A 22,774-nucleotide genomic window follows, 5' to 3' on the forward strand; every position below is an offset into this window, starting at 1 on the left:
TCAGGCCCTTAGGCAGATTTAGGGCCCAATTCAGAGCCAGTGTGCGCCAGCTTACCGCCGGCACACACTGTTGCAAACATATCATAAAGCACATTTGCGAACCTTACCATGGGCCACCACCAGATCTAGTTCAGCTGGGGCAGCTCTGGTACTGGGCCTGTGTTCCACCGGCAGGCCGTCGCCTGGTTCACCTGGTGGCAGAGAGGTGAGTGGGGGCTTGGGGGGAGGTGGTGAGGAGTTGTTCCAGGGCAGGGGAGGCGGGGAAGGCGAGGAGAGGGCAGGGAGGCATGGCAGGGGGAGGGAGCTGGGAGGGAGGGAGGAGGGACCAGTGAAGCTCCACTCCACCGGATCCTGAGCCCTGTTTCAGACCACATAGTCTGAGACAGGACTCTCCGATTCTATGGCAGCTCCAGAGCAGATATTTTCGCCACTGCGGCAGCTCCGCGCTCTAGGCTACTCAGGATTGGGCTAATAATCAGCTTATTAATCAACTGACTAATACCACTAGACAACTAAAGATTTATATAATCTGATAAGATTTTTATAATCCTCCTCATCATCATATTTTCCCTCTTCCTTTAGAAAGCTCAGAACAGCTAAAATGGGGCTCCAAATAGAGCCTTTGTATCTGGGCCTTTGTAACTGCCTTTGTAGCTGGGCAGACCTGCAACACTCTTGTTTACCAGCCCAGTGGAAGTCAGTGTTCCAAGATCACTTGCTGGACTGAAACATTCTGTCATTTTGGAAAGCTGAAAGATTCATGACTGCAATTTGATCCAGTAAAATGAAATCCAGTATTATTTGGCACCTTAAATGGCACCTCATTTTATTTTACATCAGATCAGTTGATTTTCAAAAGCTGTGTTGGGATTCCTTTAGGTAGTTAAGGTTAAGTAAATGTAACATGATAATGGCTATGAGTACTTTACTTTTATGAGCTTATATGGCCCATAACTGAATTTAATCCTCAGTTAAATCTGCATTGCTTTGGGTACCATGACAGGCAAACTCCGTTTATTGCTGTGATTTTGGGTTCTTGATACACACTTGACTGAGGCCGTCTGACTGTACCTCTGAAGCTATTCTCATTAGGGAATTCCCTATGTGAATCCATTTAATTAAGGGTGTAATAACCGAGAAATATAGTGTTCAGAAAGCTCTTAAAATTTTAACAGCAAAAAAGGAGCAGACAGAATCTTAATGTCTTGTAAAATATTAATAGCCTCTCTCTGCCAGATGTCATCTAGGAGCCTGTTTGTATTTCAACTGCTGAATTCCCCCCCCCCCAAGTGCACAGGCATTCCAGATTTGTTAACAAAAGAATTATTGAGGGTTTTATTAAATATAGTTTACAGTAACTTAGGCAAGCAATTTCTTTCAGAATATTTATTTAGAATATTCTATTCTAACTATAGCAGGCATTTCCCCTAAGCTCTTATCATCCTATAGACAAAGGTATTTAGGCCTTTCTGAATGATATTCATGAACTATCAAAATTGTTATAGTAGTTACACACCATAGAAAGTTATCCTATGGTATGCATATATTTCATGTCACCTTGATTCCTTGGGAAAAAGTTTCCCAAAATGGGAGATTTGGGTGTTAACTTCCTCAAATGGGGCTGTGAATGGGGCACATTCCAAAATGGCTGAGTGATGGCCCAGTCCTGCCAAGGGTCAGCGCTAATGGAACATGCTTTCTGATGGTGCATGCAAAAGTGCCATAAAGCACTTAGTGGCAGCACAAGGCCAGAGCCTTCATGCTGGTGCCGGAAGAGTAACAGAGGACCACTAGAGCAGGCAAGTTCAGTGCAGGGGCAAGGGGAGGGAAGGGGATGAACAGGGTGGGGGAGGGCTGAACAGTCCCAGGGTGGAATCAGTGGTGCTGGCACGTGCCAAATCCTAAATTCCTTGGATTTTGGGATCTGCCTGGGCCTGATCTGCCTGCATGGATCAACACAGACTTGCACCAGTAATATCACTGGTACAGATCCAGATTGACCCATTGTAGCTACTGGGGCTTACCCTGGGGCAAGGAACAAATATTCCCTTATTCCAATGAGACCTCCAGTGCAGGGATTTAGGTTGGATTGGGTTGTTTGGTCCCAATCCTATCCAATTTTCCAGTGTTGGTGCAACTGTGCCAATAGGTTGTTTGCTGCATCCTTTGGTGGAGGAGCAGTCACTGAGGCCTCCTCAAGGTATGGGAACATTTGTTTCCTTGTCTCAGAGCTGCATTGCAATTGCAGTGGTGCTGGAAAGTTGGGTAGGATTGGGCCCTTAGACAGCTATCCAAAAATATTGAACTCAGCAAACCAATTGTTTGAGATGAATGACTCCCTCAAGTTAGCTGTAGTAGCCAGGAAAAGGATCACAACAACATACTTCTTCAAGTACAGTGGACCAGGCACAGGTGATTGCTCCTTAACACGGACCATGGGGTGGTATACTGGACTGGAGGAGTTCCAGTTAGTACTCCCTGAGGTGGTGGGCCAATACAGGATATTGGAGTAGATGGACCCTCCAGCAGGGCTCTTCTTACATGATGTTCATTCCCCCTTTATACACTTGAAAGGAGGATATTTTCAACAGCAGTTAGGAAATTATTTGCTTGTAAGAACACACATTCACTTCGCTAGTAATATATGCATACCATATCTTAAGCTGTATAAAAAAGCCATAGTTAGCCTTCTTAGGTATGTGATCAGTCATCATTCTTATCTCGATTCTTTTCATTTCAGTTAGCTTTTTATTGTACCAGTACTAATTCTCCTGCATTTCCCAAATGGATATGTTTTTCCCTCTTGTGATCTGAGGATTTTTTTTTTATAAAGGATACTTGATATGTACAGCTACAATTATGCATCCAAATATGCACAAAATAATGTTCATGTAAAGAGCAAAAAAAACTTGAGAGGGTTTGAGATGTTCCATGGGGTTGCGAATAGGTAGAAAGTCTTGCCAAGTGCAGAAATATGTGAACTGCATGGTACATTTGGGGGGGGGGCATATCACATCAGATGTTATTTTAGAACTATAACCGAAATTGCACATACTGAGCATTACATTTTTGAGTAGTTGTCCGTGGGGAATGAGTGGATATTCACAAATTCAACTTCTGTTTTAAAAGAGGCTGTGATATTCAAGGAGGAAGGCTGAGAATGGATGGGTAAAGGCTTAACAAGGGGCACAAATGGCTAGAATAAAGGGTGATATAAAATATTTGGCTCATGTCAGAAAACTGCAACAACTAAAACTTCTAACGTCCTGGATCTTCTATGGATCAGAATCCCCACTGCTGGGGAGTCAGCATTTGTAAGAGAGTATCAGTATTCTCATCACATTCTTGCAAACTACATATGTTTATCCTGTGACGATAAGTACACAGATTAGTTATGGTCCTCTATCTTTCAGTAATAGTCAGGTTCCCGGCACCAGGCTTATTGCAACCATTTTCAGTGTTCCACTTTCTGTCGGTCTTTGATCCTCCTGAGTATCCTTCCTTTCTGGTCAATATCTCATTCCCTCACTTTTCCTTGTCTAGTTCCTTCATTATGACATCTCTCCTTTGTTCATTGCATCCTCTGTGTCTGTGTTTTCATTGTGATATGATTGTCCACACTATAAAACAATGTGCCATCCTATATCATTTTTACAGCCCTCCTGTAATGGAACGTTGGTGAATAGAACACCCAGAATATGGTGTTTGGTACAAAGGAAGCAGTTTTTGATATCCTGAAGGGGGAATTTGGAAAAGAGCAACTAAAATAACTGTGCTTAGAGTGGCTGATTCATGAAGAGATATTAAAAGAATTCATCATCTTTGTAGGTTGTCCAAATATTGACTTGGGAGGGGAAAAATGGCTCACAATAAACTAGTGAAAGAGCAAAACTCTAAGGCCCTGACTTTATTTCCTTTCATGTCAGTGAGAAAAGCAGGGTTAATTTACCTGATTCTTGGATATATCATTAATAGATTTGAAGATGTATGTAGTGAGTTCATGATGAAAAGTAATTGTAGCTACTTCACTGTAATTCTAGCTAGGCTAGCATCAGTAACTAGCTTGTGAGCAGCTTCCTTAAGCTATTTCTGCCCAATGTTGCATATATGAAAAGGAAAATGTGTGCAACAGGGACAACCTGTGGGCTGAGCAAAAATGGGTTTAAAGGAGCTGAGGGCAGCATCACTGGGGCCGTTAATGACTCTGCAAAGTAGGTTAGAACATAAGAACAATCCCACTGGATCAAGCCATAGGCCCATCTAGTCCAGCTTCCTGTATCTCACAGGAGCCCACCAAATGCCCCAGAGAGCACACCAGATAACAGGAGACCTGCATCCTGGTGCCTTCCCTTGCATCTGGTTAGCTGGTTAGCTGAGTGATCCAGCCTGAAGAAACCCAGAAAAGACCACTTCAAATGATACATTTGGAGGTGTACACAACATGTTTTTAAAATGTAGTTTTAAAGTAATAAATAGCCCAGTTGTACAGGCTGCCCATGACACCAGAATTCACTGTTGACAGCACAACTTGCTTTATGGTGGCACAAAACACTGGCAACTGCCATAAATGGTAAGCAGTGAGACACATACAGCAGCAGCTTTGGGAGGTGTGCCAGCCCCAGTAAGATGGTGAAGGTGGCATGGCATGAGTGGGAACGGGGTGCAGGGGTAACTGGGCCATTGGCATATGTCAGCTATAGGGTTGGTGTATGTCTGAGGAGTCCCATAGGCCATCAGCAGGCCCACCTGGGGGTAAGGCAACAAACTCCTTACTTGAGGAGACTGTCTGATCGCCCCCCACATCCTCCATGGTATGGCTGCATCACATATACTGCTGGAGGGATAGAACTGGTGCAAAAGATACTTATCAGATAGGAATACTTGTTTTATGTTTTTAAACATAAGCATCTTCAAGGCTAATCTGAAACTGCTACACCACACTGGATGAATTTATTGAATCCATGAACAGCCCAATCCTATGCATGTCTACTCATTACAGTCAATGAGGCTTACTCCCAGGAAAGCGTGAATAGGACTGGGCTGTAAATTGCCTGAAGCCAGCTCGCAAGCGACACAGAACTCTTCCTCAAGTTGAAATGTTCAAAGCAAAATTATTTGCTTTGTCTCTTAAAATGTCTCCAAGTTCTAGAAAGTAGGTGGGAATGTGTGGAAAATGATACTGTGTGAACCTGTCGACCTGACTCCTGTTCAGTCAAGAATAGAAGAGGTGAAAGCACATCTACAAAGAGAAAAAGTATTTGTGAGGGATCAGAAAAAATTTAAAAAATGAACCTGACCTGAATGCCTTTACAGGGTTCAGAAAGCATCCACTGACCTGCTCTGACCTTATGTTGTTACAGTCTCTCCGGTTGCACAGCTTGTCTCTCTGCAGTGGCTTCCCACAAGGGATATCTGGCACACAGACCAGAAGATTCCCACTTCAGGGCTCAGTTGATTCTGAACATTAGTGCCCCACTGGATCAGAAAAGAGGTCCTCTTTCCCCCTGTGGCCAACCTGATACTTCCAGAAAGCCCACAGACAAGACGTGAATGCAGGCATAAGCCATGTCCAGAAAGGCTCGAGAACACTGAAAACTGGGCCTGTCTCTGTGATGGCCCCCTGCCAGCGCAAGCAGACTAGTCACGGCTTGAAGCACATGCTTGCCCCACTGTTGGCCTCAGCCACTTTGCTGTCATTCAAGTGCAGTACTTTTCCAGCAGCCTCATTAACATTACGACACAAGCTATTAAAACTGTCCTGCTAATGAGCGGGTATCTGAGACAGCCACCCTTGACGCTGCTGCCACGGATGCTTTTGCAACATCAATGAGATTAGAAAGGCAAATGGTAAACAATGTTGCAGGCATCAGAAATGGAGATGGTAAATGGGAACTGCCCTCAAATGACACTTGGCTTCTTTAATTGTGCCTTCTGCAAATTAGGGTATGAAAAAACCTATACTGGGTTGCCAATGCAATTTCTGAGAAGGATTTAATGACAAGAGCCATGAAGGGTTGTGATGGCAATGGGAAGCCACAAATGTCTCATAAAAATGTTTACAAGCATATTTATATATCACAGAGACTGCTGCTTCCAAGCCACAGGGTCTGAATACAAGACTGAGAAAGATAACCATATATTGCTGGTGTTTTCACCTGATGACCTTAGTAACACACCATCCCTTGTCTTTCTCTCCACCTGCTTAAGTCAAGATTTTGGCACCTACAGATACTGCTGGACCCAGAACTGCTGCTTCCAAGCCACAGGGTCTGAATAAAAGACTGAGAAAGATAACCATATATTGCTGGTGTTTTCACCTGATGACCTTAGTAACACACCATCCCTTGTCTTTCTCTCCACCTGCTTAAGTCAAGATTTTGGCACCTACAGATACTGCTGGACCCAGAACTGGCTGGGGCTGTGGGTACATTGATACTCAGAATCTGCTTCACAGGCTGGGTTCCACGTATCTCAGAAAACCACCTTCTCTGACACTTTCCCCTGTATCTACCCAGGCCCTGCTTCAGAATCCATCTCCACATGTGATTCTCTGGGACTATGGAACAAATTCCCCTCCAAGGTTCACAGTGCTCTCTCTTTGGAGGGAGGTGTTCAGATGGAGTATGAGATTCATCACTCTCAGTTAACATTTAGGACCGTGAAATCCCCAAGCCCCATTGGAATCATAGAATGTTGGAGTTGGAAGGGACCTCCAGAGAGGGAGGTTATCTAGTCCAACCCCTTGTTCAGGAAGTCACCTGCTACAGTACCCATTACAGGCAGCTATCCAGCTTCAGCTTGTTAACCTCTAATGACAGAGAGCCCGCAGTTGCATGAGGCAGACTATTCCAGTGCAGAAATAGCCCAGTTAGTGTCAATTATTTACCCAGCTCTCCAAATTATGCCCCAAATTTAGGACATTTGGGATGCAATACTATACATACTTATCTGGGAATAAATTCTGTAGAAATTAATTGGGCTTGTTCTTGACATGTATAGGATTGCACTGTTGGACTACCACTTATTCCCCCCCCCCCAAGCATGAAGTGGTTGCATCTTTATTCTACTGCAGATCCTGGAGGCCTTAGCCATCACCGTCACAATGCAAATTGGTCTTCCCCACTTAGCGTTATTTCAGATCAGATGTTGGCTCTGATGGTTTGTGGTCCTTTCTGAAATGAATTCAAAGGAGCCTGACTACCAAATCTGGACATGTCCACATTTGTTAACATTTCTTGTGTATCAGATAGATAGATAGATAGATAGATAGATAGATAGATAGATAGATAGATAGATAGATAGATAGATAGATAGATAGATAGATGTGAATATCTAGGGAAAGTCAGTGTAGCACTGTGCATTATGTTGGCAAATGTGTTGTTAATGTGTGTACCAAGGAATGCTAATGTGGGAGTAATGAAGGGCATTTACAAGGGAAAATTAGCAGATGGGAAGGAGTGCCTACCGTTTTCCTCTGGCAGGTTATTTTCTCCCATGAACCCTGCACCTAGGCTATCTCATCTCCTCCAATTTGGGCTTATTCCCCATCTTGGAACCTGGCTAGGGAAAAAACAGCTAGAAGGGACTGGTTATATAGGGGAAAGGTAGGGTTAAGCACACACAAATGCACCTACGCACAGAGAGGGAGAGAGATCACTTGCTGTTGTGTATTCTTACCTGAAAATGCCCCTCTTTTCTTTGCCCCTCATAACTTTTGCCACAAGTTATGTGGCAAATACGAATTTGGGAGTCTGTCTCTGCTACACAACATATAGCCCCACCTGGCATCTCCAAGCATGATCTAGGTTTTTTTCCAAGTTACTTTGGAGTCAAGTAGTTGAGAATCATTGATATAGATAGTACCACGGATGGGCAAGTCCAGCACAAGTGGGCAGGTCAAGTCACCAAGCCACTGCCTCCCATGACTCGACTTGAAAAGGAGTCATAACAAAGGTAGTTTCCGAGTCGCTGAGTCGCCCTTTAGTGACTCTAAAGAACCCAAGTCGAGTCACGGCTCCTTTAAATAGACCGCGGAGGAAAAAATGCAGCTGCTGCCAAAGGGTGTGTGTGTGTATCAGAGTTCTCTTTACTCTCCTGCTGTCCCCACCCATCTGTACACAGGGCGGGAGGGGTTGGAGGGATGGCGGGAGAATGGGGATAGAAGCAACAAGAAGGAGGAGTGTCACGTGCAGCAGCTGGGAGGCTTACCAGGATGACCCAATCCTTGGCAGCCCTACTCAGAAGTAGTCACATTGTAGCCGGTCATTCAATGAGGGTTCCCCCTCACCACCAGCCATGGTGGAAAGTGTGATTGCTGTGAACTGCCTCCCCCTTTCCCTGCCTCCACCCCCTCCCTGGGATTCTCAAACCAATTGTAAGGCAAGAACCCCCTTGGCTCCTTCTCCTGCCCTCCCTCTGCCAGTGAAAATACCAGACAGCCCATCCTGCATCCAATGATCATCCATTCCTTCCTTCCTATCACAAATGAGCAAAAGAGCTTTCTCTTGCCTCCCCCCTCCTGCTTGTATGCATTAACCCTTCCCTGCCTTGTGGGCAGAGAACTCCCTACTGCTCGCCCTGTCGGAATGGCCCCATGAGGTTTTTCACATCATGAAAACAGTAAGTAAGCACACCCAGACACAGGCAGACTTGAGTCAGCACACATGGGGACAAGTGCCCTGACTTTAGTGTTTTTCCGAGTCGTCCATGGGTGCGACTCGCAAGTCACCCAAAATCATGCCTTCTTGTAACTCAAGTCTGAATCACTGACTCAAGTTCCCAACACTGGATAGCACCATTCAGCCACTGGAGCTACCTACTCAACTGGGCAGTGTGAAGTTTTGTTCTATTCTAAGGTCCATTCTAAGTGGACAGCTTTGCTGCTGTATGCTAAATTCCCCTCAGGTCTGTGAAAATGAAGTCTAATTACTACTTGGATGGGAGACTTCTGAGGGCAAGCCAGGTTGCTGCCTGCAGTTGCGTGAGTGAATCATCAGCTGGCATGCTTCCATATGCATCGGCAATGAACTGGTGCCACAACATGGTGTGCTGCGGGAGGCGCCATACGCTGGTTGAGGAGTAAGAGTCTTGTTTGTGTTCATTTGCTAGTAGTTGTTTAAGATCCCCCAGTGCTTTTTGAAAGGGCAGAGTTGTTAATCCCAACCTCCTGCTTTCAATTCTATTTGGGGTAATTAAATTCTGCTTCCGTCTGCTCTCTGATTGGTTTGATTCAGTTGCCTCAGTTCCGATGCCTAAAAGCCTATGCAAACTTGTGAGTTACATTTTGCATCAGATAGCATTTGGTTTTTTTTATTTTTTATTTAAAACAACAAAAATTAACAAAAGCAAACTAAAAAAATAGAAATAAAAATAAAAACAGGTATTGAAAGTTGTGTGGCAAGTGTGGAGTTTCAAATCGACATTACTTTGTTCCTCTACAGATCATATACCATATTAGGTATCATATCTTAAACAGTCTATATTTCTAGAATGCATTTTCAACAGAGAATTTTATCTGTGAATCAATTATCTACTAATCGAATCACTAATTCACTAAACCCATTTTCCCCTTCATGAACATAAGAACATAAGAACAGCCCCACTGGATCAGGCCATAGGCCCATCTAGTCCAGCTTCCTGTATCTCACAGCGGCCCACCAAATGCCCCAGGGAGCACACCAGATAACAAGAGACCTCATCCTGGTGCCCTCCCTTGCATCTGGCATTCTGACATAACCCATTTCTAAAATCAGGAGGTTGCGCATACACATCATGGCTTGTACCCCGTAATGGATTTTTCCTCCAGAAACTTGTCCAATCCCCTTTTAAAGGCGTCAAGGCTAGACGCCAGCACCACATCCTGTGGCAAGGAGTTCCACAGACCGACCACACGCTGAGTAAAGAAATGTTTTCTTTTGTCTGTCCTAACCCACCCAACACTCAATTTTAGTGGATGTCCCCTAGTTCTGGTATTATGTGAGAGTGTAAAGAGCACCACCCTATCCACTCTGTCCATCCCCTGCATAATTTTGTATGTCTCAATCATGTCCCCCCTCAGGCGTCTCTTTTCTAGGCTGAAGAGGCCCAAACGCCGTAGCCTTTCCTCATAAGGAAGGTGCACCTTTTCCATTTCCACTATGTCTTTTTTGAGATGCGGCGACCAGAACTGGTCACAATACTCCAGGTGTGGGCTTACCATAGATTTGTACAACGGCATTATAATACTAGCCGTTTTGTTCTCAATACCCTTCCTAATGATCCCAAGCATAGAATTGGCCTTCTTCACTGCCGCCGCACATTGGGTCGACACTTTCATCGACCTGTCCACCACCACCCCAAGATCTCTCTCCTGATCTGTCACAGACAGCTCAGAACCCATCAGCCTATATCTAAAGTTTTGATTTTTTGCCCCAATGTGCATGACTTTACACTTACTGACATTGAAGCGCATCTGCCATTTTGCTGCCCATTCTGCCAGTCTGGAGAGATCCTTCTGGAGCTCCTCACAATCACTTCTGGTCTTCACCACTCGGAAAAGTTTGGTGTCATCTGCAAACTTAGCCACTTCACTGCTCAACCCTGTCTCCAGGTCATTTATGAAGAGGTTGAAAAGCACCGGTCCCAGGACAGATCCTTGGGTCACACCGCTTTTCACCTTTCTCCATTGTGAAAATTGCCCATTGACACCCACTCTCTGCTTCCTGGCCTCCAACCAGTTCTCAATCCATGAGAGGACCTGTCCTCTAATTCCCTGACTGTGGAGCTTTTTCAGTAGCCTTTGGTGAGGGACCGTGTCAAACGCCTTCTGAAAGTCCAGATATATAATGTCCACGGGTTCTCCCACATCCACATGCCTGTTGACCTTTTCAAAGAATTCTATAAGGTTCGTGAGGCAAGACTTACCCTTACAGAAGCCATGCTGACTCTCCCTCAGCAAGGCCTGTTCATCTATGTGTTTTGAGATCCTATCTTTGATGAGGCATTAGGCTGACCGGCCTATAGTTTCCCGGGTCCCCCCTCTTTCCCTTTTTAAAAATAGGCGTGACATTTGCTATCCTCCAATCTTCTGGCACCATGGCCGTTTTGAGGGACAAGTTGCATACCTTAGTCAAGAGATCTGCAACTTCATTCTTCAATTCCTTAATAACTCTTGGGTGGATGCCATCAGGGCCCTGTGACTTATTGATCTTTAATTTATCAATGAGGTCTGAAACATCTTCTCTTTTAACCTCTATCTGACTTAACTCCTCGGTCAGGAGGGGCCGTTCGGGCAGCGGTATCTGCCCGAGGTCTTCTGCCATGAAGACAGATGCAAAGAACTCATTTAATTTCTCTGCCATCTCTAAGTCTCCTTTAATCTCCCCTTTCCCTCCCTCACCATCCAGAGGGCCAACCGCTTCTCTGGCGGGTTTCCTGCTTCTAACATATTTGAAGAAGCTTTTATTATTCCCCTTAATGTTGCTGGCCATGCGTTCCTCATAGTCTCGCTTGGCCTCCCGTATCACCTTCTTACATGGGCAGTAAGTCCATGAAGTCATCAGATAGCATTTGATTGGTGTCGTTGTTCCTTATATTACACTATTACATATCATTGGGATTCTTAACTGATACCAGAGAATCCAAGATTTCTTTTAAGGAAGATTCTAATCCTCATGGCCAAACAAATAGTTTGAAAATGTGTTAGCAAACAGGCTAGAACAGTGTTCTCAAATTGTGGGTAGGGACCCACTAGGTGGGTCAGAGCCAATTTCAGGTGGGTCCCCATTCATTTCAATATTTTATTTTTAATATATGACTTGATGCTACCATGGTATGTAACTGCATTTGGGGAAATGTTACAGACCTGTACTTTTAACAAGCTAGTACGTATATTCTTTTAACAATGATTGTAAATGGGACTTACTCCTGGGGAAGTGTGGGTAGAATTGCAGCCTAGAATTGTTAAAAATTTTCCTGCTTGATGATGTCACTTCCGGTTATGACATAACTTCTGGTGGGTCCTGACAGATTCACATTCTAAAAAGTGGGTCCTGGTGGTAAATGTGTGAGAACCACTGGGCTAGAAGACATGGAACGAGGAAGGAATAAAAATAGAACTGTCTTTTATACAGGTAGCTGAAAATCATACTTAAGTACAGGAAGCTGCTGTCTATATAAAAATTTGTTTTGAAGCAGACATCCTTTGACTTGCAGTGAATCATGAACAAGGTTGCCTCAAGGAATCTGACTTGTGATTAATTTGAGCAGGGCAATCACCGAAGAGCCATGTCACTACATTGCTCCTTTTTAAAACATATTTTAAATGCATAGGCTTAAAAGAGAGAGAAAAGACCACCACAGAGAAAACTGCAGGCTAAAAACAGATTCTTAAGAAAGTATAAATAACAAGAAGATTCCTTTGTATTTGAGTCTTAACTGGCATCAAACTGAATTTCAAAGTGATATCAAAGGAAAGCTACCTGTTAATTAGTTCAGACCAGCTTCACAAAGCAGTCCCGGGTCTTTACCAATATCTGATTCCAACAACTTCCTAATCTTTGCAAGCTGTCATTAAGAATGGCATTAAACCTACAGGCAATCAATCCTTCACTGTTGTCCCCATTGTAACTCGGAGATGAGCTATCGTAAATCATAAGGGAGGGAGAAAAGGACACATCTGGGGTTTTTTTTTCTTCCAGGAGAAGAGTGTATACGTTGCACAAACAATCTGTCAATGCATCTTGTGAACCTATCAGACTCTGTCACTTCTGCTGGAGCAGAAAAGAGGAACTACCTCCCCACTTTCAGCTACAAAAGGAACCTGATGCAATGATTAAAATCCTTGTAAAATGCCAGCGGATTGCTTTGAAAAGAAAAGAATACTTAAATCTGTGTTTACAAGTAGATTTAATGGAATTGCAAGGTATAGAGCTTTGGTTTTGGATGAGGGGAACCTGGGTTCAAATCCCTGTTCTGCCATGAAGCTTCTGAATGATCTTGGGCATGTGACAGTGTAACCTCCCTTGGGTACGTGTGAGGGACCCACAGACTCATGGTGTCTCACTGGAGAGAAATGAAACCTCATGTTCCGCCAGCACAGTAGCCCATTAGGATTGGGCCATAATTGTCATTTTGGAGCTGTCACTGTTTTTCTTAATTCACCAGATGACCCGTATGACACAGGGTGAGGAAAACCCCAACTACATTGTCCCTTGTAGGAAGATGGAATCCACACTTGCTCTAGAGCTACTATGTGCTTTGCAGCTCAAGAAAATATCCTATGAATAGTGGAAGCCTTTGTATCTTCATGATTGCTTGTGCATTAATATTGGCAATTAAAGAGATTCCCTCTGTCCCTGCCTCCCCAAATGTGGTTTATCACAGGACACCCCCCACTCTGTGCCCATTTATCCTGCAATTGGGTAAGGCATCGCAAAGCTGACACACACCACCCTGAAAAAAAGAGCATACCACCAAAACCAAGCCTATGGCACTACATTGAGTCTGGATCAGAATCAGTTCAGGAAGGATCATCATGGCGATGATTTCCAGGTCTGTTAAAACAAACAGGCATGGAAGTGCTGCAAGATATGTATTCTAAAAATGTAAACCTTTTCCTCTCAAAGAGGTGGCCAAATCTGAGGTGGGGATCTCACCTAATCTCCATCCAGTACCAGGGGCCATCACACATTCAAACCAAAGCAAGCAAAAACTTCAGTTTAGTTTACTGCATGCAGGTGACATCACCAGAACTCAGGTTCCTGGGCTTCCCATCAAGCTCCCAGAGACTTGTTCATAACCGAAGTTCTTACAGTCTCTTCTCGTCTTTCTGCAGTGGCTTCCATGGTCTTCTGTTCTGACTAAGGCAAAACAGTTCCTTCCCAGAGATCACACACTTGCCTTTTCTTTCCCCCTATTTCCCTTCCCTTTTATCACCTTTTGATGGCCTGCAAGTGGACTCCTGCTTCTTCAGAAGTCTGGGCAGGGTGGGAGTCTCTCTTCTGTTTGATCATTTCCAGATGTTATTTTGTTTGCTTAAAATAGCTACACCCTGCCTTTCTTGCCAAAACTACTCAAGGCAGGTTACAATGAATGAAACATAACATTAACTAAAGGTGGCAAAAGACAATGAAATATAAAAACAATAAACAGCAAGTCCTACAGCCCAGATAATCCAAAAGACCAACAGCCCCAAACAATCTTTTCTGCCATCAGGTACCTGAGTTACAAGATGGACATGATTCTCTCTTGCCCTTTTTAGTTATTGGTGTGAATTCTAGCAATGGTCTCATACACCCCAATGTACTTTTTAAGTGGGTGTTCTTTTATTTAGCAGAGGGAGAGTAACTGACCCTCTTCACCCCAGCACTGTCTTTTCTAGTGGCTGTCTGCTGGTGTTCTTTAGCACCTTTTTAGATTGTGAGCCCTTTTGGGACAGGGAGCCATTACTTGTTTGTTTGATTTTCTCTGTAAATCGCTTTATGAACTTTCAGTTGGAAAGCGGTATATAAATACTGTTAATAATAATAATAATAATAATAATAATAATAATAATAATAATAATAATAATAATGACTGAGAGTAGCTTCTAGTTCTGTTCTCTCCCATCACACGAGCATTTATCTTCTTGAGGATGTGCTCAATAGTTGATTGATTGATTGATTGATTGATTGATTGATTGATTGATTGATTGATTGATTGATTGATTGATTGATTGATTGATTGATTGATTGATTGTCAAATCTATATGATCCCTTGGAGCAAAGGTTCTTGCTAAAATATTGCACATCATTATGTGTTTAGTTTGGAGATTTTATTAAAACCAAAGCAGTGAAATGCCACATGGGTAATAATTAGGTTTCATGACAGTAAAAGTGAGGATGTCATATTGTATTTCTTTCCTCAAGGCCTATGTATTTGTAGCTACTGATTGCACTGTTGAGGGACAAGAATTTATATTTAACTGCACTTAGCAGATACTGTACAATTATTTGAAAGCAAACAATGATTAAAGCACCCATTATTATGGATGAAAGCAAGCAAACTGCACAGGAAGAAAAAGTATGCAAAACACCACCCTGATCCATACACTTTAACTAATTTCAGTGAAATTGCTCTTAATTTCTTCTGAACTTTCAGCAGGAGCTTCCAATTTCAACTAAAGACTTTAGCTTTTGTGGCAAATTTAGGTACTAACTATTCCACAGTTGGCCCAACAACTGTGGCTTAAATTGCATTAGAGATACAATTGGGTTAAATCCAACATTGGGTAGTACAATGCAATACAATGTTGGGTTAAATCCAGTCAGCTTTCCAGTCATTAGCCTTCTCAGTGCAGCTTTTGCTACTGTCAGGCCTCTGTGGGAACTTAAACCACCTTGATAACTATGCCTGCTCTCAGAAGCTGGACTGTGAACTTTTCATTACTGACTGCTTTGCCCCATTGGGTAGCTGGTATACCCCATGCCATCACCCTAGCTCAGCCAATTGGTGTCAAATGCAATGCAAGTGACTGCCTTGCTCAGATTTAAAGGCAGACCTTTTCCACTGTCTATTCAAAGAGGATGTGCTAAGGCCTCAGCAACTCAAGACTCTCCCTAATTTGTGCCCTTGTAAGGAAACATTACAGAGGATGGGATGAGATGAAAGCTCTTGCGCTTACATGAATTATTGCCCTTGAGTATTGGTTGCTGCTTGCTATTGCATTGTCATGCAAAACTTTGCATTTTCAAATGAAAACAATGGTAATAGTTAAACTGTGGATGAAGGAGGATGGGAGGAAAAGGAAGCCTAGCACTTTATAGTGAACATATTACCTAGTTATCAAAGACTGAACTGGTGGTCTAAAGTGACCTTTCTTTGGGAGGAAAGAGCATCAAGCAGAAAAATCTACTGAAAAATCTACTACCTGTTTGTAAAAATATAAAGAGCAGTACAAGGTGACCTAACTAGACAATCTTGACACATGAAATCAAGGCATGAAATCAAGGTGAAATAGACGAGAACTTGGTTCTTGTTGCACACCCGAGTGATCCCATGCCTTAGTGAAACATATGTTGCAATTCTCATTTATAAGAGATATAGAAGATTTATAAGAGCATGTGATTAATGCCCTGTTTTCTCCCTCTTTTTGCCTATTTTCTCTATTTTTGGACATTTCTACAGCCCAATACTAACAGAAAAAACCAGAACAAAAACAACCTGCTACTGCTGCCATGCCAATGGAGTGTATATCTGGGGAGGGGGCAGATGCAGATATCTCTTTATGGTCAGAGAACCTTCATTCCCTTACTGTGGGGCAAGCCTCTGCTACCTTAACTCTGTAGCATTTTCTCAACTCTGTGCCATCCATTTTGCTGGTTCAGAACCAAGGAGAATAAGAGAGAAGATAGAGGAGAGGGAATGGGGATAGGATCTTGGTGCACACCCCCCGCCCAGGGACTCCCCTGTTCCTCCCCTTCCCTGCCCCATTCTTCCCACCACCTGCCCTCTTGCTGGCTTGCCTGTGTTCCTGCAGATAGCTGAATGTGGCAGCGGGCCACTGACAATACCACTGTGGTCATTGTCCTGAAATGGCTGGATGACTATTTACAACAATAACACATCTGTTCTACTATTGTAAACGTTGGTTTGGGCTGTAACTCCCCAGAAGCTTCTGTGCAGGTTTAGCCACCTAAGAAGCTGCTGGCAAGCAGCCTACGTCCTTTGTTCCTTGTTTGAAAGTCTGTTATTCCTGGTCATGTGCAGATGTTGATTAATCCTGTCTGCAGAATCCAGAGGCTGCTCCGTGACTCCCGGAACGGGGTCAGGATCTGGCGTAAGCGCCGAATTCTGGCCCCATCTCCTGTTCCATGCCTGCCCGCCCACCCACCCACCCATCGCCAGGAACACCCACCACCCATCCTCCCCCACCCCAGAATGCCTCCTCTCCACCCTCCCCATGCCCCCCTTGACCCCTGCTTCGGCCGAGCTTGGCCAACGCAAACTTACTCCGCCAGGCCTGGATCCAGCATGGGGACACCAGCGCAACTCCTTGATCTGACTTTCCCAACTCTAAAGTTAGCAAAACGTGCCTTACACCCCCAGGTTGGCACAAGTGACTTGTGCCGGCCTAACCCAGGGGTTGGGTTTGCGCTGTAAAGTTCTTAAACTCCAATAAACTATTTGTTTGACTATTTAACAAACAAACCCAAAAAATGGTGCTTAATTTTCAACCTGGAAAGGAGTGGATAGTTATATATATATATATATATATATATATATATATATATATATATATATATATATATATATATATATATATATATATATATATAAAGTAATTGAAACTACTTAATTATTTCAAAGTAGCTCCAGTAATGTTACAATTACTTTTACTAATCTGTAGCTAATTAGTTAACTACTGTTAGCTATAGCTACACTACTTTTAAAGTAGTTAATGCCCATAAATCCATGAGGATGCTTGCATCCAGGCCCCACAGACAATGAAGGAACGCAGAGAAGCAGAGAGTAGGGCTGAGTAATGGCGCATTTGTAATAAGTCCATCCCTGGCACAGTACCAAACTACTGAAGTACCAAAACAGTGAGTATAAAATCATCCAAAGTTGTTGCCACTATGGATGAGATGAATTCATGTTACTGTTTAAAACAAAATCTGGTGTTAAACTCACTTGTTTTAATGGACTTGCATTTTGCATGGATAATATGAAATAGCCTGGGGGCATTATTTCCAGCAAGATTGTAGAATCCAACTGAATATCTATTTTAGGATTAAATGAATTTTGTAAAGGCTCATTTGTTTGAAGAAGTGATAGTTAATCATGGCTGTTTACACATGAATGTGAAGTGGGGAATTTCAGTCACAATATCATTCTCTTTTTCTATACCTCTGTTGCACCTGACCTGCCTCTGCCCCAGAGCCAAAACTGTTTGGGTAGGAGGAAAAGAGAAGATTAAATGCCTCAAATATGTTTGCTTAATAGAGCAGTGTAAATCATTAAATGAGGTTGTCATTTCTCAAAGCGGCGTACTTCTTTAAAAATGAAAGCTTGCCTCACTTCTGAAGAAAGCCAGAGCTCTGAGTCATAATGAGGAAGTGTCACTGGTTCACTCTGCATTGAGCCTGTTCAGAATCAGATCATATACACTACTGTAAACATACTTACAGATCCCTCTTGCAGATGGATCTGCAAGAGGGATCTGAAGGCCTTAGGCGTGGACCTCAACAGGTTGGAAATACTGGCCTCTGAGCAGCCCGCTTGGAGGCAGGCTGTGCAGCATGGCCTCTTCCAGTTTGAAGAGACACTTGGCCAACAGACTCTTTGCTTCTTTATAGGCCAAAGAGGCAAAGAAAGAAGGCCTATAGCCAGGGAGACAGACCAGGGACAGACTGCACTTGTTCCCAGTGTGGAATGGATTGTCACTCCTGAATCGGCCTTTTCAGCCACACTAGACGCTGTTCCAGAACCACCATTCAGAGCCCGATACCATAGTCTTTTGACTGAAGGTTGCCAACTGCTACTACTAAACATACTTAAGTAATTGTAACTGAAACAATTGCCTATTCTTCTATTATTAATCCCAGCCACCATTTCTCTTTCCTTCCCCTCCTCTGTGACAAAAACTGAACCGTAAGCTTCTTGGAGAAGGAGTGGTACATCCATTAGGCAAGGTGATGTGCTGTTGCTGCAGATTGCAGGAGAGTGAGAGGGCAGTGAATTTGGGGTGCCCTTCACCACGACCAATCTGCTGCTGCCACCACCTCCTTCTAGCCCACCGTGCAAATGGCACTGACCCATTTTCCACCCATTAAAAGCAAGCAGAAAGTGAATCACCTGCTTCCTTACCACGCTGCAGTCTCTTCAAACACAGAAGTGCAGGACTTCTGATCTGATTTACAGGCACCGTGCAAATGAAGGAACCTCTTCATTCATGCAATCCCTTTAAATTTTAAATCAAATGTGGAAGTCCTGCATCTCTGCAACTGAAGAAACTGTGCAAGGAGTATGGTCAGTGGCTGCAATTATTTTTTACTGTGTAGAGGTGGGATACCCGAGTTGTTTTACAGGCGGTGTTCCAGGTTGTGCCATCACTGGGAGTAGAGATTTTTTTTCCTCACTCTTTGTACATGGTTAGCATTGTGTTTTTCAAAACAAAAATGAAATCTTGGTTTGCTATTTGGGCTTATTGAACTCACTTAGGGCCCAATCCTCTTCAAATTTCTAGCACCAGTGCCGCCGCTATGCAGCCCCGAGGTAAGGGAAGAGATGTTCCCATACCTTGAGGAGGCCTCTGAGACTGCCTCCTCATCACAGGATGCAGTGCACGCCCCATCGGCACAGCTGCAACGCCACTGCAAAATTGGATAGGATTGGGCCCCATAGACCACAAGTTCCCAGTTCCCATAAACCCAGTTCCCATAAACCATAAACAAGTTCCCAGTTCCATGACATGCAGAACTGTATAAGAAACCAGGATTCCTGCCTCACAGCCAAGTGCATGAGAAAGAACGGTTGAAGCACACAAGCGAATCACTCCTTACTACCATGTTCACAATCCAACAAAACACAGTTTGTTGGCTTGTCTGAATCTGGTCAACATCTTATTCATTCATTCATTCATTCGTTCATTCATTTATAAACCACCATTCTATTCATAAGTATAAAACAGTGGTTCCCAAACTTTTCCAATTGGTGGCTTCTCTGACCTACTGGGCCATTGGCCACAGCTCCCCATCAGGGCTACAATCCTTGCATAGGGTGGCAGGTTTTTCATGAGGATTCCATGAGGATTTTTTCATGAGAATCTTTTGTTCCCCTGGTGGGTCACAACCCACCAGTTTGGGAACCAATGGCCTAGATCAGGGGTGTCCAAAGTTTTTGGTAGGAGGGCCACATCAACTCTCTGACACTGTGTCGGGGGCCAGGGGAAAAAAATTAATTTACATTTAAAATTTGAATAAATTTACATAGATTTACATAAATGAATATTATAGGAATGAATGAAGGTCTTGCAATAACTCAAGGCCTCGCACAAAGCAAGGCTGGCCTTTCCTTTGCTGCCACTACTGCATCACAGACGTGAAACAGCAAGCAGTGGAGGGAGCCCTCATCCCACAGCTCACGTGAGAGGTCAGACAGTTGCCCTCACGCTGGGAGCAGTTGCATCAGGCCAGTGTGGGCTCCAACAAATCTCCAGAGGGCCAGAGGCTCATTGGAGACTGGGGGCTCCCTGAGGGCCGCATTAAGAGGCCTCAAGGGCCGCAAGTGGCCCCAGGGCCAGGGTTTGGGCACCCCTGGCCTAGATGTTTGGGGCAATGTGGGGTGGAAAAAACAGCTGTTGCAATCTCCTGTTGTTTACCCTGCTTGGGTATGTTTCACTGTGCAAACACCATTGAAATTGATGGAAACTGTGGGAAAGCACTAGAACCAGCATTCGGTATAACTAACTCAAGCTGCACACTTACATCTACAACTAGTGCTGTCATCGTTGCCCACAAACTTCATAGGACCTGTGGGGTCAAATACTTGGCTGGTTGAGAAGCACCATAGATAGGTGCCTCTTCCTTGTCCCATGCTGTGATTCAGCTCACTGGTGTTCATAGCAACTAATGATTGTGGTGCATGCTGGCAGGCAGGAGAGAGCAGACCTGATCAAGGATGACCCTTGTTTACTGTTTCATTTTCCATTGCTTGTTACCTGGCGAAGATAATGAGCAGAAGATGAGCTGAAAGCCCCTGATGTTTTCTTTCCAGTTTAAAAAAGTTCAAGGTGTGCTGACTGATGGGGAGTAACAGTCTTAAATGAGCTACCATTTTGGTATCTACTTGATGGAGTAAGAGCCTTTAGAGACCCATCAGTAAAGCAGAACTTCTTCCTGTGTTCTCACTGCAACATGATGCAGTGACATAAAAGACAGACACATGGACACAGGCTGGCTGGATAGTATAAGATTGCACAAAGGCTTGCTGTTCCTTTCTGTGACTGAAATAGGCTGTGGGCTTATCCAGTTGGTTGTCTTTGTGCCATGACAAGCTTAGAAGCATGGAATGTGGCATTGCACACAGCATTTGGTTTCCTGAAGTTTTGGGATTTCTGTCAGGGCTATCAGTCTGGCTTAAGCCAGGAGGCAGTGAAGCAGGGATAGATTGTCTGAACTCATCTGCTTCTGAGTGATGAGCTAGGCCAGAATCAGCAGTTCAACAGAATCAGGTGGGACACTGCTGGCACCAAGACTCACCTGACTTCTGAGCAGGTACCAGCTCTACTACCCTATGAGCATTATCTGCAGTGATGCTGAAGTAATCGGTCAACAGCATTGACCTCCAGCAAGCTGTCCCAGTGGCACAGAACAAGATTAGAAATGGGTTATGTCAGAATGCCAGATGCAAGGGAGGGCACCAGGATGAGGTCTCTTGTTATCTGGTGTGCTCCCTGAGGCATTTGGTGGGCCGCTGTGAGATACAGGAAGCTGGACTAGATGGGCCTATGGCCTGATCCAGTGGGGCTGTTCTTATGTTCTTAAGATGCTGCCCTGGTTATCCAGGTAAGTCCCTGGTTAAAGCTCAGGAAACTTTGCCCTTTTAAAAAAAACAACGAAAAGAAAGGTTTAAATGCATACTTGTGAAGAGGTGCTTTGAAGAGCATAGACAATGTTTGGGGAAATTCAAATGCAAGTGAGGCTGCACAGTAAGTTTTTCAGATTCAGTTGCTCTACACAGAAAAATATTCTACAAAATAATAACAATTTCAGAATTAGGGGAAATATATAAGTTCAAAGAGTTCCACACTTCTTGTCATTGAATTTCGGTTCCCTTGCTACGGCATGTTTGCATCTACCTATATGTCGCAGTTAGTGTTCACAGTCCTGGGTAATCAGCCTTCCAGTGATTCTGGAGTTAGACTTAGACCTGAAAGATCCAGGTTCAAATTTCTTCTCAGCCACAAAGTTTTCTGGATGACCTTGGGCCAGTCACTATGTCTCAGCTTCACTTACATCACAGAGTTGTTGTGAGAACAAAAAGAGGGAAGGAACCATGTACACCACCTTGAGCGCTTTGGAGGAAGAGCAGTAAAAATATGTGAAAATATGAAAAATTCAGAGCTAAGTTGTAGGAAGCTATTGAGTGAGGACCAGAAGCCAAGAGAGCACAGTGGGGAGGGGGGTATCAAGAGCCAGTGGATCAGAACCAGAGAACAAATTAGTCAGATTAAGCCTAGATCCAGGAAAGACCACAAGTTCCCCAACCAGAACAGAAAACTATGACAAACTTTTCGGTTGGGAAGAGCCTGTGGCCAGCAAGGGTGGGTAAGCCTTTAGTAAGTCTTTGCTGCCACAGGAGATGCTCTCACCCCAAAGCCCTGGCAGCTCACTGGGGAGGCTGTATCCAGAACTGTGGGCTCCTGTTTCTACCCCAGCAGTTCCTGATATTGCCAATGGACTGATTCTGATTCCCTCTTTAATGGGACAGACCAGATTCAAATCTATAACGTACTTGATAGAGCTTAAAGAAAAATCTTCCAGAAGAGCTTAACAAGATGGTTAATGAGACAGCAGGGATGTTTGTTAAATGGGAAATGTCAACCAGTAGATCAGGAGTGAAGTAAGATGTTTACCATAAAATGTGCATTTGAATGCAATCATCATTTTGTTTTAAAGTGCGACACTGTGGTGCTATGTGTGAGGGATTTTTTTTTTAAGTCAGCCAAGTTAATGTTCAATTTAATTTAGATTAAAACCAAATGGAAATATGGCATGCTGCAAATGGCAGACTTGGAACACATCCAGAAGCTTTT

At 43.8% G+C, this 22,774-nt stretch overlaps 1 protein-coding gene across 15 annotated transcripts in view; it reads left to right on the forward strand.

The window, feature by feature from the left end:
* The window catches only part of CELF2 (CUGBP Elav-like family member 2), a 503,139-nt gene that overhangs the window by 372,280 nt on the left and 108,085 nt on the right, over positions 1–22,774 (forward strand). Inside the window, exon 1 of one of the 15 annotated variants that reach the window (XM_066633629.1) lies at positions 16,207–16,246. The exons of the other annotated variants lie outside the window; for them this stretch is intronic. Coding sequence (XP_066489726.1) covers positions 16,244–16,246 — 3 coding nt within the window. The 5' untranslated portion in view covers positions 16,207–16,243. Of the gene's footprint in view, positions 1–16,206; positions 16,247–22,774 lie in introns of those variants that run through there. 15 annotated transcript variants of the gene reach the window in all.

Source organism: Tiliqua scincoides, chromosome 7 (genome assembly GCF_035046505.1).
Source record: "Tiliqua scincoides isolate rTilSci1 chromosome 7, rTilSci1.hap2, whole genome shotgun sequence".
Classification (NCBI taxonomy): domain Eukaryota; kingdom Metazoa; phylum Chordata; class Lepidosauria; order Squamata; family Scincidae; genus Tiliqua; species Tiliqua scincoides.